This window comes from Gigantopelta aegis, chromosome 14, assembly GCF_016097555.1.
Source record: "Gigantopelta aegis isolate Gae_Host chromosome 14, Gae_host_genome, whole genome shotgun sequence".
Classification (NCBI taxonomy): Eukaryota; Metazoa; Mollusca; class Gastropoda; order Neomphalida; family Peltospiridae; genus Gigantopelta; species Gigantopelta aegis.
This window is the reverse complement of record NC_054712.1, coordinates 5313262-5328155: the sequence shown is the minus strand read 5'-3', so window position 1 is coordinate 5328155 and position 14894 is coordinate 5313262. Positions and strand designations below refer to the sequence as shown.

At 37.6% G+C, this 14894-nt stretch overlaps 1 protein-coding gene across 1 annotated transcript in view; it reads right to left on the bottom strand.

Annotated features, from left to right (window-relative positions):
* Positions 1-14894, bottom strand: part of LOC121389414 (protein unc-93 homolog A-like) — a 90401-nt gene that overhangs the window by 51851 nt on the left and 23656 nt on the right. The window contains exon 2 of the mRNA XM_041521033.1: positions 3843-3978. Within this exon, the coding sequence (XP_041376967.1) occupies positions 3843-3978 (136 nt within the window). The remainder of the gene's footprint in view (positions 1-3842; positions 3979-14894) is intronic.

Genomic DNA, 14894 nt, shown 5'->3' with positions numbered 1-14894 from the left:
ACTATATATAAAATCGTTACACGTGTCTTTACGGACTCCTAGTATTTGTTTACAGAACTGTATATGCAATGTCTATATAAACACTACGGACATATAACTCCGTGATAGACTATTTTAGACATTAGAAATATATGTGAGCGATGATGAAATGACTGGTGAAGCCGCAGTATTTCTATTTCGGTAGAGGACTATTTGACAGGGCCGTGCTCCACGCTTGTTGTCAGTTGAGCTCTCTCTCCGTATCACCCGAGCGCGGGGTATACAAAATATTCAATGTATGCTGAGTAATCACCTCCCATTTAGGGTTATACACTCGGGAGACACAAGCCATAATCGCACCCGTAAAATAATTGTAGATGAAACTCATTGTATATTTTTTTATACTTCTATTGCATGTTATATTCTTCAGGTTTGTCCGTTATTCTGTTACGTCATTTCGAAAGTGCGCCATTGAACTAAAGGGTGTATGCCACCAAATCAAATCCCATAGACGACACTAACTGTAACTTGTGTCTAAAACTGATACATACGGCAGCGGTAATTCACAAAAACATACACCGTGGACTATAATTAGAATAAAATATGTCTGTTTGTCCATACACCGTGGATATAAGTACTATCATCCTTAAAGCACTTAGTATTTAGAATAAAATATGTCTGTTTGTCCATACACCGTGGATATAAGTACTATCATCCTTAAAGTACTTAGTATTTAGAATAAAATATGTCTGTCTGTCCATACACCGTGGATATAAGTACTATCATCCTTAAAGTACTTAGTATTTAGAATAAAATATGTCTGTTTGTCCATACACCGTGGATATAAGTACTATCATCCTTAAAGTAATTAGAATAAAATATGTCTGTCTGTCCATACACCGTGGATATAAGTACTATCATCCTTAAAGTAATTAGAATAAAATATGTCTGTCTGTCCATACACCGTGGATATAAGTACTATCATCCTTAAAGTACTTAGTATTTAGAATAAAATATGTCTGTCTGTCCATACACCGTGGATATAAGTACTATCATCCTTAAAGTACTTCTTTATCATCCTAAAGTAATTAGAATAAAATATGTCTGTCCATACACCGTGGATATAAGTACTATCATCCTTAAAGTACTTAGTATTTAGAATAAAATATGTCTGTCTGTCCATACACCGTGGATATAAGTACTATCATCCTTAAAGTACTTAGTATTTAGAATAAAATATGTCTGTTTGTCCATACACCGTGGATATAAGTACTATCATCCTTAAAGTAATTAGAATAAAATATGTCTGTCTGTCCATACACCGTGGATATAGGTACTATCATCATTAAAGTACTTAGTATTTAGAATAAAATATGTCTGTTTGTCCATACACCGTGGATATAAGTACTATCATCCTTAAAGTACTTAGTATTTAGAATAAAATATGTCTGTTTGTCCATACACCGTGGATATAAGTACTATCATCCTTAAAGTAATTAGAATAAAATATGTCTGTCTGTCCATACACCGTGGATATAGGTACTATCATCATTAAAGTCGCACGCCCTAGTTTCAGCCCGCGAAAATTAATTCTAATTTTGGTTAATCTACAAAACTGTAACACACTTAGATCACGTTTTTTTATAAAATAGAGTGAAAAAGCAGGTTTTATATCGATGAATACCATAGGAATCCCCGTGACCCAATTACTTGAAATAATTTTGAAAGTTAGTATTCTGATGTCACCGGTAGATGTCGCTCGAAGCACAGAAATGCCTGTCACAACACATTTCCCAGAGTGCACACATACTTGGGATGCGTTCCTTTCACCTATCTCAGACGCGTGTGTGTTTTTAAGAAATACGAAAAATGCATTTTGTGGTATTACAAACATCAGGATTACCAGGATTACCAAAAAATACTTCAGGTGAATGGAAATGTATATTCTAAATAATAAAATATAAGTAAAGTGCAATTTTATTTGTGAGAAAATGGGTTTAATTAAAGTATTTAGAATAAAATATGTCTGTCTGTCCATACACCGTGGATATAAATACTAGCATCCTTAAAGTAAACCATATACAATTTAGTGTCAAGATGTTAGATGTCAAGATGTTACATGTCAAGATGTTACATGTCAAGATGTTACATGTCAAGACGTTAGATGTCAAGACGTTAGATGTCAAGATGTTAGATGTCAAGACGTTAGATGTCAAGATGTTAGTATCAGACATGAAGGGTTCGTCATTGACTACCCTAATTTCGCACAAAATTGTTATCTTATTTTAGTACGAGCCAGCACATGTTTCAGGACCAATATTAGCTTGTACATGGATATGAATGAATGAATCAATGAATCAATGAATCAATGGATGGATGAATGTTTACCGACACCCCAACACGGGTACATGGATATGAATGAATGAATCAATCAATCAACGAATCAATGAATCAATGGATGGATGAATGTTTACCGACACACCAGTATGAGTACATGGATATGATTGAATGAATGAATGAATGAATGAATGGATGGATGGATGAATGTTTACCGACACACCAGTATGAGTACATGGATATGAATGAACGAATGAATGAATGAATGAATGAATGGATGGATGAATGTTTACCGACACCCCAGCACGGGTACATGGATATGAATGAATGAATGAATGAATGAATGAATGAATGAATGGATGGATGAATGTTTACCGACACCCCAGCACGGGTACATGGATATGAATGAATGAATGAATGAATGAATGGATCGATGCATGTTTACCGACACCCCAGCACGGGTACGTGGATATGAATGAATGAATGAATGTTTATCGACACCCCAGCACGGGTACGTGGATATGAATGAATGAATGAATGTTTATCGACACCCCAGCACGGGTACGTGGATATGAATGAATTAATGAATGTTTACCGACACCCCAGCACGGGTACGTGGATATCAAAGAAAGAAATGTTTTATTTAACGACGCACTCAACACATTTTATTTACGGTTATATGGCGTCAGACATATGGTTAAGGACCACACAGATTTTGAGAGGACACCCGCTGTCGCCACTACATGGGCTACTCTCCCGATTAGCAGCAAGGGATCTTTTATTTGCGCTTCCCACAGGCAGGATAGCCAAACCATGGCCTTTGTTGAACCAGTGATCGGTGCAAGTGGTTTACACCTACCTATTGAGCCTTGCGGAGCACTCACTCAGGGTTTGGAGTCGGTATCTGGATTAAAAATCCCATGCCTCGACTGGGATCCGAACCCTCAAACCTACCAGCCTGTAGTCCGATGGCCTATCACGACGCCACCGAGGCCGGTACGTGGATATGAAGACCAAACCACCAGTCAACAGACTGTCTGAGTTCGCTGCTATTGTAACTCGTTTCCGATCGATAAAGCAGTTTTAATGACTGACTTAAATTACACACTGGCGTAGGAAGCGGGGGGCAAGGGGGCATGTGCCCCCCCCCCTCCCCCTACACACACACACACTTTTCAGATATTTTGCTTTATATTTTCTTTATAACAGTGTAAAAGTGTGTAAATATAAAAGTGTGCCCCCCACCCCCTAACTTTTTGGCACCTTCCTACGCCACTGTTACATATGAAATGCATTTTCTTGTTTGGAATATCAGTATCACTATATCACTATATCACTGTATAATGTTTTAAACAAGAAAATCGCGTAATTTTACGTGTTATAAAACAAATCTCTGTTTTAGTCAGAAACATGTTACAATGACAGCAAACTCAAGACTTTCCCTTTAACAACGTCATCATTAACAACGGCATCATTAACAACGTCATCATGATAACCCACCACCAGCAGCAGCACCACCACCTTACCTGTAGTGAGTGACGTCGCCGACAGCCCGTGTTTCCGGAGTTTGTCGAAGCACAGAATTGACGCGAGATTCCCGGTGCCGAAACAGACCATCATGTAACCAACGATGAAGCAGCCGAAGATATCAGTCCCAAAATTCTGAAACAGGAAAACAAATGAATTAGACTGGGAAAGAGCACAGTAAATAATCTAGCAAAGAGCCGAGCCTTTTTGTTTAAGCTTGTATCGGCAGACCCTACACATCAAGTAACCGCGGTGGGTAATTTTTGTAACTTCAAGAGAATCACGTGGATCGGACCAATTTGAAAAAAGGGTAGATAATCAGTAAACAAAACATTGTCATATGCCATGGGGGAAATATGAATATTTATCAGCACCCGTAGTTCACTTTTTAAAGGGACATTCCCGAGTTTGCTGCATGGTAAGATGTTTCCAACTAATTAAACTATTTCTACGATTAAACTTACATATTAAATATATGTTCTTGTTTAGAATATCAGTGTCTCTATATTCAGTGTGTTTCTGGTCGTCTTAATATTTGTAAGAAGAACAAATTGGATTTTGTTTTCAAATAATTTCTCACGTACGAAAAAATATATTTTAGGAAATAAAATGAAATTTAACCTAGTACAAATATTAGAACGATCAGAAAGACGTTTAATGTACAGTCATTAATATTTTATGCAGAAAAATAGATTTGATATGTAATTACAGTCGTCAAAAAGTCTCTGTTAGTTGATGTCCCTTTAATCGCTGTTAAACACTGTACTAAATGGTTACAAATCGAAGAAGACAAAACTACGTATGTTATACAAGGAACTGCATGTTATGTATGCTATCGGGATTCGGGTATACTCTAGTAATCGTTCGTGTAAACACTAAGACCACACAGATGACATATTGGTTGTCCGAAAAATTCTAATTGTGTGCCGTGACGGCAGCGGTTTTTTTCTTTTTGTTAACATCCCTTTAAGATCTGTCCGAGACAGGCAGTCCTTACAGCTGTGTTGCGTTGTCTGAATAGCGTGCTTGAATCTTAACATGATATAAGCCCGAAATAAGGTTAGTTCATTATCACGACTACAATTCATATATGAACGTATACTGAACAAGCATTGAACCTAGAAAGTCATGGTATTAGCAAATTGACAGATCTGATAAGTCATTGTATTAGCAGACGTCAATTGACAGATCTGAAAAGTCATGAAATTAGCAAACGTCAATTGACAGATCTGATAAGTCATTGTATTAGTAAACGTCAACTGACAGATCTCATAAGTCATTGTATTAGCAAACGTCAGTTGACAGATCTGAAAAGTCATGGTATTAGCAAACGTCAATTGGCAGATCTGGATAAGTCATTGTATTAGCAAACGTCAGTTGACAGATCTGGATAAGTCATTGTATTAGCAAACGTCAGTTGACAGATCTGGATAAGTTATTATATTAGCAGACGTCAATTGACAGATCTGATAAGTTATTGTATTAGCAGACGTCAATTGACAGATCTGGATAACTCATTGTATTAGCAAACGTCAATTGACAGATCTGATAAGTTATTGTATTAGCAGACGTCAATTGACAGATCTGGATAAGTCATTGTATTAGCAGACGTCAATTGACAGATCTGGATAAGTCATTGTATTAGCAAACGTCAGTTGACAGATCTGGAAAAGTCATGGTATTAGCAAACGTCAGATGACAGATCTGATAAGTCATGGTATTAGCAAACGTCAATTGGCAGATCTGGATAAGTCATTGTATTAGCAAATGCCATTTGACAGATCTGGATAAGTCATTGTATTAGCAGACGTCAATTGACAGATCTGGATAAGTCATTGTATTAGCAAACGTCATTTGACAGATCTGGATAAGTTATTGTATTAGCAGACGTCAATTGACAGATCTGGAAAGTCATGATATTAGCAGACGTCACTTGACAGATCTGATAAGTCATGGTATTAGCAGACGTCAATTGACAGATCTGATAAGTCATTGTATTAGCAGACGTCATTTGACAGATCTGGAGAGTCATTGTATTAGCAAACGTCAATTGGCAGATCTGGATAAGTCATTGTATTAGCAAACGTCAGTTGACAGATCTGGATAATTCATTGTATTAGCAAACGTCAGTTGACAGATCTGGATAAGTTATTATATTAGCAGACGTCAATTGACAGATCTGATAAGTTATTGTATTAGCAGACGTCAGCTGACAGATCTGGATAAGTCATTGTATTAGCAAACGTCAATTGACAGATCTGATAAGTTATTGTATTAGCAGACGTCAATTGACAGATCTGGATAAGTCATTGTATTAGCAGACGTCAATTGACAGATCTGGATAAGTCATTGTATTAGCAAACGTCAATTGACAGATCTGGAAAAGTCATGGTATTAGCAAACGTCAGTTGACAGATCTGATAAGTCATGGTATTAGCAAACGTCAATTGGCAGATCTGGATAAGTCATTGTATTAGCAAATGCCATTTGACAGATCTGGATAAGTCATTGTATTAGCAGACGTCAATTGACAGATCTGGATAAGTCATTGTATTAGCAAACGTCATTTGACAGATCTGGATAAGTTATTGTATTAGCAGACGTCAATTGACAGATCTGGAAAGTCATGATATTAGCAGACGTCACTTGACAGATCTGATAAGTCATGGTATTAGCAGACGTCAATTGACAGATCTGATAAGTCATTGTATTAGCAGACGTCATTTGACAGATCTGGAGAGTCATTGTATTAGCAGACGTCATTTGACAGATCTGGAGAGTCATGATATTAGCAGACGTCATTTGACAGATCTGGAGAGTCATGATATTAGCAGACGTCAATTGACAGATCTGAAAAGTCATGGTATTAGCAAAACGTCAATTGGCAGATCTGGATAAGTCATTGTATTAGCAAACGTCAGTTGACAGATCTGGATAAGTCATTGTATTAGCAAACGTCAATTGACAGATCTGGATAAGTTATTATATTAGCAGACGTCAATTGACAGATCTGATAAGTTATTGTATTAGCAGACGTCAATTGACAGATCTGGATAAGTCATTGTATTAGCAAACGTCAATTGACGGATCTGATAAATTATTGTATTAGCAGACGTCAATTGACAGATCTGCATAAGTCATTGTATTAGCAGACGTCAATTGACAGATCTGGATAAGTCATTGTATTAGCAAACGTCATTTGACAGATCTGGATAAGTTATTGTATTAGCAGACGTCAATTGACAGATCTGGAAAGTCATGATATTAGCAGACATCACTTGACAGATCTGATAAGTCATGGTATTAGCAGATGTCAATTGACAGATCTGATAAGTCATTGTATTAGCAGACGTCATTTGACAGATCTGGAGAGTCATTGTATTAGAAGACGTCATTTGACAGATCTGGAGAGGCATGATATTAGCAGACGTCATTTGACAGATCTGGAGAGTCATGATATTAGCAGACGTCAATTGATAGATCTGAAAAGTCATGGTATTAGCAAACGTCAATTGGCAGATCTGGATAAGTCATTGTATTAGCAAACGTCAGTTGACAGATCTGGATAAGTCATTGTATTAGCAAACGTCAATTGACAGATCTGGATAAGTTATTATATTAGCAGACGTCAATTGACAGATCTGATAAGTTATTGTATTAGCAGACGTCAATTGACAGATCTGGATAAGTCATTGTATTAGCAAACGTCAATTGACAGATCTGATAAGTTATTGTATTAGCAGACGTCAATTGACAGATCTGCATAAGTCATTGTATTAGCAGACGTCAATTGACAGATCTGGATAAGTCATTGTATTAGCAAACGTCAATTGACAGATCTGGAAAAGTCATGGTATTAGCAAACGTCAGTTGACAGATCTGATAAGTCATGGTATTAGCAAACGTCAATTGGCAGATCTGGATAAGTCATTGTATTAGCAAATGTCATTTGACAGATCTGGATAAGTCATTGTATTAGCAGACGTCAATTTACAGATCTGGATAAGTCATTGTATTAGCAAACGTCATTTGACAGATCTGGATAAGTTATTGTATTAGCAGACGTCAATTGACAGATCTGGAAAGTCATGATATTAGCAGACGTCACTTGACAGATCTGGATAAGTCATGGTATTAGCACACGTCTATTGACAGATCTGGATAAGTCATTGTATTAGCAGACGTCAGTTGACAGATCTGATAAGTCATGGTATTAGCAGACGTCAATTGACAGATCTGATAAGTCATTATATTAGCAGACGTCATTTGACAGATCTGGAGAGTCATTGTATTAGCAGACGTCATTTGACAGATCTGGAGAGTCATGATATTAGCAGACGTCATTTGACAGATCTGGATAAGTTATTGTATTAGCAGACGTCAATTGACAGATCTGGAAAGTCATGATATTAGCAGACATCACTTGACAGATCTGATAAGTCATGGTATTAGCAGATGTCAATTGACAGATCTGATAAGTCATTGTATTAGCAGACGTCATTTGACAGATCTGGAGAGTCATTGTATTAGAAGACGTCATTTGACAGATCTGGAGAGTCATGATATTAGCAGACGTCATTTGACAGATCTGGAGAGTCATGATATTAGCAGACGTCAATTGATAGATCTGAAAAGTCATGGTATTAGCAAACGTCAATTGGCAGATCTGGATAAGTCATTGTATTAGCAAACGTCAGTTGACAGATCTGGATAAGTCATTGTATTAGCAAACGTCAATTGACAGATCTGGATAAGTTATTATATTAGCAGACGTCAATTGACAGATCTGATAAGTTATTGTATTAGCAGACGTCAATTGACAGATCTGGATAAGTCATTGTATTAGCAAACGTCAATTGACAGATCTGATAAGTTATTGTATTAGCAGACGTCAATTGACAGATCTGCATAAGTCATTGTATTAGCAGACGTCAATTGACAGATCTGGATAAGTCATTGTATTAGCAAACGTCAATTGACAGATCTGGAAAAGTCATGGTATTAGCAAACGTCAGTTGACAGATCTGATAAGTCATGGTATTAGCAAACGTCAATTGGCAGATCTGGATAAGTCATTGTATTAGCAAATGTCATTTGACAGATCTGGATAAGTCATTGTATTAGCAGACGTCAATTTACAGATCTGGATAAGTCATTGTATTAGCAAACGTCATTTGACAGATCTGGATAAGTTATTGTATTAGCAGACGTCAATTGACAGATCTGGAAAGTCATGATATTAGCAGACGTCACTTGACAGATCTGGATAAGTCATGGTATTAGCACACGTCTATTGACAGATCTGGATAAGTCATTGTATTAGCAGACGTCAGTTGACAGATCTGATAAGTCATGGTATTAGCAGACGTCAATTGACAGATCTGATAAGTCATTATATTAGCAGACGTCATTTGACAGATCTGGAGAGTCATTGTATTAGCAGACGTCATTTGACAGATCTGGAGAGTCATGATATTAGCAGACGTCATTTGACAGATCTGGAGAGTCATGATATTAGCAGACGTCATTTGACAGATCTGGAGAGTCATGATATTAGCAGACGTCAATTGACAGATCTGGAGAGTCGTGATATTAGCAGACGTCAATTGACAGATTTGGAGAGTCATGATATTAGCAGACGTCAATTGACAGATCTGGAAAATCATGATATTAGTAAATGTCAATTTAGAGGCCTGGAAAGAAATGGAATTCAATTAGCAAATATCAACCGTCAGACCTGCTAAATGATGAAAATAGCAAACGTCATAAAAGTTTGGGATGGGTTTTGGAAAGTCACGGAACATGAAAAACGGTTGATAATAATTGTTTTCCGTTTAAAAAGACATATAAAGAGATCGGCAACTGACAGTCAGTAATTTTATGAGATAAAGATGTCAATATACGAGTTCTTGTATATATGGGCGTATGGCTCACATACAATAAAGAATTGAATTGAACTGACATGAAGCTGCACATTGCAAAAATAATCATCGAAAATCCTTTTTAAAAACTCCATGGAACATGTCTTTCAAAACGTCAGTGAACGTCATGGCATTGTGGTTGATAATAAATTGTAAGAACTCGGCTATAATGTCCGAAATACTAAGTACGTGCTGGGTCCATTCTCTACCAAGTACCTTGTCATCAACCGTTCGGAAACTGGACATCAACCCAGCTGCCAACACAAAGTGTCGATAGTCTTTTACCACGAAGAGAGTCTTCCAATTTCACAAGCCGTGAACGCTAATTGAGTTGCATTAAAGACAGAGTGTGCTGGCAGAGCTACTTATGAGAAGCGCTTTTCACCGGCACCGTACGTTCCACGTGGGTCCCGGGAACCCTTTCATCTTACAGCGGGTCGGCGTCTTCCAGACTCAGCCACCTCCTATTTTATTGTCTGCATTGGTTTTGCTTTAGCGCTTCTAAAGTGGTTTCGTAGCTACGACAATTTAAGTGGATTCCGGCCATAGTTCCATCATGGATTTGTCCCTGATGAGTAGATGAAACCAAAGCCAGTGTTAACCCGAGTCCAACTGAACTCTCATTTGATCCATCCAGTAGTCAGCCAAGCCTGAATAATTGGAAATGACTCTTCGTGACCAGACGTCGTTTGGTGTCATTCTTATAAAACTTTAACACATAAAAATAACAAACACACGCGCGCGCGCGAAAACACACACACACACACACACACACACACACACGCACAAACACACACACACACAGGGAGAGAGAGAGAGAGAGAGAGAGAGAGAGAGAGAGAGAGAGAGAGAGAGAGAGAGAGAGAGAGAGAGAGAGAGAGAGAGAGAGAGCAACAACAACTGGATGCCAATATATACACACACACACACACACACACACACACACAGACACACACACACAGTATATATAGCTAAACTTCAACGTCTGAAGAATTATACATACATATACATACAAGACTAATGGAGGTAATATCTGGATACTTGAGACTGTTACATACCACTTTACGGTACTACACTGAAATATTGAGTTGTGCTACCCTGTCTGTGGGATGGTGCCTACAATGAAGACATGTAGAGGGGTTCTTCACAGACTACATGTGTACATGTCACAATTACCAAATGGTTGACATCCAAACGACGATGAATTACCAAATGGTTGACATCCAAAAGACGATGATGAATTACCAAATGGTTGACATCCAAAAGACGATGAATTACCAAATGGTTGACATCCAAAAGACGATGAATTACCAAATAAATGGTTGACATCCAAAAGACGATGAATTACCAAATGAATGGTTGACATCCAAAAGACGATGATGAATTACCAAATGGTTGACATCCAAAAGACGATGAATTACCAAATGGTTGACATCCAAAAGACGATGAATTACCAAATAAATGGTTGACATCCAAAAGACGATGAATTACCAAATGAATGGTTGACATCCAAAAGACGATGAATTACCAAACAAATGGTTGACATCCAAAAGACGATGAATTACCAAATGGTTGACATCCAAAAGACGATGAATTACCAAATAAATGGTTGACATCCAAAAGACGACGAATTACCAAATGAATGGTTGACATCCAAAAGACGATGAATTACCAACCGATGAACTCAATACATGTACTACAGTTGTCTGAAATGGCTGGTGGTGTAAATACAACACAGGTCAACCCACTTGTAATCTTGTAAAACTCAATACGAAATGGCTGGTGGTGTAAATACAACACAGGTCAACCCACTTGTAATCTTGTAAAACTCAATACATGTACTACAGTTGTCTGAAATGGCTGGTGGTGTAAATACAACACAGGTCAACCCACTTGTAATCTTGTAAAACTCAATGCATGTACTACAGTTGTCTGAAATGGCTGGTGGTGTAAATACAACACAGATCAACCCACTTGTAATCTTGTAAAACTCAATACATGTACTACAGTTGTCTGAAATGGCTGGTGGTGTAAAGACAACACAGGTCAACCCACTTGTAATCTTGTAAAACTCAATACGAAATGGCTGGTGGTATAAATACAACACAGGTCAACCTACTTGTAATCTTGTAAAACTCAATACATGTACTACAGTTGTCTGAAATGGCTGGTGGTGTAAATACAACACAGATCAACCCACTTGTAATCTTGTAAAACTCAATACATGTACTACAGTTGTCTGAAATGGCTGGTGGTGTAAATACAACACAGGTCAACCCACTTGTAATCTTGTACAACTCAATACATGTACTACAGTTGTCTGAAATGGCTGGTGGTGTAAATACAACACAGGTCAACCCACTTGTAATCTTGTAAAACTCAATACATGTACTACAGTTGTCTGAAATGGCTGGTAGTGTGAAGACATGCCGTATATCCGAAATGACTCGTGAAGGGTCCCACTTTCTTCATTTAATACTTAGGTGGATCATACAAGTAAAGTTTGTTTTAGTTAACAACATCACTAGAGCACATTTATTTATTTATCATCGGCTATGAGATGTCAAACATTTGGTATTTTTTTCAATAGTAGAAATTGATATTTTATATGCACCATCCCATGGACAGGGAAGCACATACCATGACCTTTGATATACCAATCGTGGAGTATTGGCTGGAAAAAGAAATAGCCCAATGGGCACACCGACGGGAATCGATCCTAGACCGACCGCGCATCAGGCGAGCACTTTTACCACTGGGCTACGTGCCGCCGTTAGGTCGATGGATTGTATAGTATTAACAGGTGTGGTTCATAGTTTTGTTGATATAGTGCATTTTATATCAATAGTTACGTGTTAACACGGTCGCCGGAGTGATTCTGTTTGGTATAGTACAACCCTAAAGACGATAGTTATTCCTCTACGCCTTCTAGAGAATTTCAAAGTCGTTACTCACATCTTGCACTTAAAAAGAATTCTAGTTACTACTGAAAAGGGCAATTTATTACTCATTAATGTTCCAGGATGTTTTGTTTGTCTTGTCTTTGTTATAATGATCTCAAGTACATTAAGTCAAGAAAACTATTTTCTTGTGCTTCCAAGAAATGAAAAAGCAGGGTTTTTTATATATATAAATCGGTACACATGAACTAAATCAAAACAAATTCATTGCTAATTTTAAAGTTCCGTTGTGATTTCTGGAGGGGGTGAATGGAGATCCAGGGCCGTAGCTAGGATTTTGTGTTTGGTGGGGGGGGGGGGGGGGGCAACTGAGTAATTAATAGTCTAAAACTCCTTAAACAGTTAAGAAGATAATTTTCTTTAAGATTCTAGAATGCTTTCCGATTTTTTTTCTTTGGGGGGGGGGGGGACTGCTCCCCTTGCTCCCTCCTTCCCCCCAGCTACGGCCCTGGTTTCAGGGTGTTAGTCATTTTTCATGGGACGAGGGTTTTGTTTATAGTTCTTTTGTTGTTGTTGTTGTTGTTGTTGTTGTTGGGGGTTTTGTACGTGTTTTTGTTGTTATTTTGGGGTGTTTTTTATTATGGTATATATATATATATATATATATATATATATATATATATATATATATATATATATGCAACAGTATATTATGATCGGCGACAGTCTCCCAAACCCGGTGATATTAAAGTTTAATACGCATTTCCTCCCATTTATCCACACTTTATGATAGAGCTAAATTGTCTTTCCAAAACAGTTCTTGTCGCTCTTACATTTTATCTGCTGAGGATAATAAATAACGTTACTATCCACTGCCAAATCTTTATTTCCTATTTTTTTAAAACTATGACTGCAAAATCCTTTTACTGGCGCGCTGGTAGTTATAATGATGTACTGCATATTGCTTGTCCATGCGGTACGTTTGAAGACAATAAAAATATTCAGTAGGGGATCTCTTGTCACGGAGGCACTAAGCCGCTTTCATTAAATCAAAACGGTCAACCGTTATGTCCCGAGAATGGTTGTTCTATACGAAACAAGAGGCCAGAGTAAAAAAAAATTCAAGTACAAGTTCTTTATTTGCCTTAAGTTAAACATTTATCAGCATAAATACATACATATATAATCACGATATACATACAAATATACAAATACAGGTGGAGAGTGATTTAAGAATTAATGGTAAAATTAACATATATAGTAGTGACACCGAGATTTGATTAAAGTGAGAATATAACACCACTTGTGCGTTGTCTCTTAGTGATGGTAGGGGGTAGTGGCATTATTATTATTATTATTATTATTAGTAGTAGTAGTAGTAGTAGTAGTAGTAGTAGTAGTAGTAGTAGTAGTAGTAGTAGTAGTAGCAGTAGTAGTAGCAGTAATAGTAGCAGTAGCAGTAGCAGTAGCAGTAGCAGCAGCAGCAGCAGCAGCAGTAGCAGTAGTAGCAGTAGCAGTAGTAGCAGTAGTAGCAGTAGTAGTAGTAGTAGTAGTAGTAGTAGTAGTAGTAATAGTAGCAGTAGCAGTAGCAGTAGTAGTAGTAGTAGTAGTAGTAGTAGTAGTAGTAGTAGCAGTAGCAGTAGTAGTAGCAGTAGCAGTAGCAGCAGTAGTAGTAGTAGTAGTAGTAGTAGTAGTAGTAGTAGTAGTAGCAGTAGTAGTAGTAGTAGCAGTAGCAGTAGTAGTAGTAGTAGCAGTAGTAGTAGTAGTAGCAGTAGCAGTAGCAGTAGCAGCAGCAGCAGCAGCAGCAGCAGTAGTAGCAGTAGTAGTAGTAGTAGTAGTAGTAGTAGTAGTAGTAGTAGTAGTAGTAGTAGTAGTAGTAGTAGTAGTAGTAGCAGTAGCAGTAGTAGTAGTAGTAGCAGTAGCAGTAGTAGCAGTAGCTGCAGCAGCAGTACTATTTCTCGTCACAGCCTCTGCACCACGACTGGCATATCAAAGTCCGTGGTATGTGCTATCTAATCTGTGGGATAGTGTATACAAAAGATCCCTTGCTACTAATGGAAAAATATAGCGTGTTTCCTCTCTAAGACTATATGTTAAAATTACCAAATGTTTGACGTCCAATAAATGTTAGAAGTAGTAGTAGTAGTAGCAATAGTAGTAGTAGCAGTAGTAGTAGTAGTGGAAGTAGTAGTAGTAGTAGTAGTAGTAGTAGTAGTAGTAGTAGTAGCAG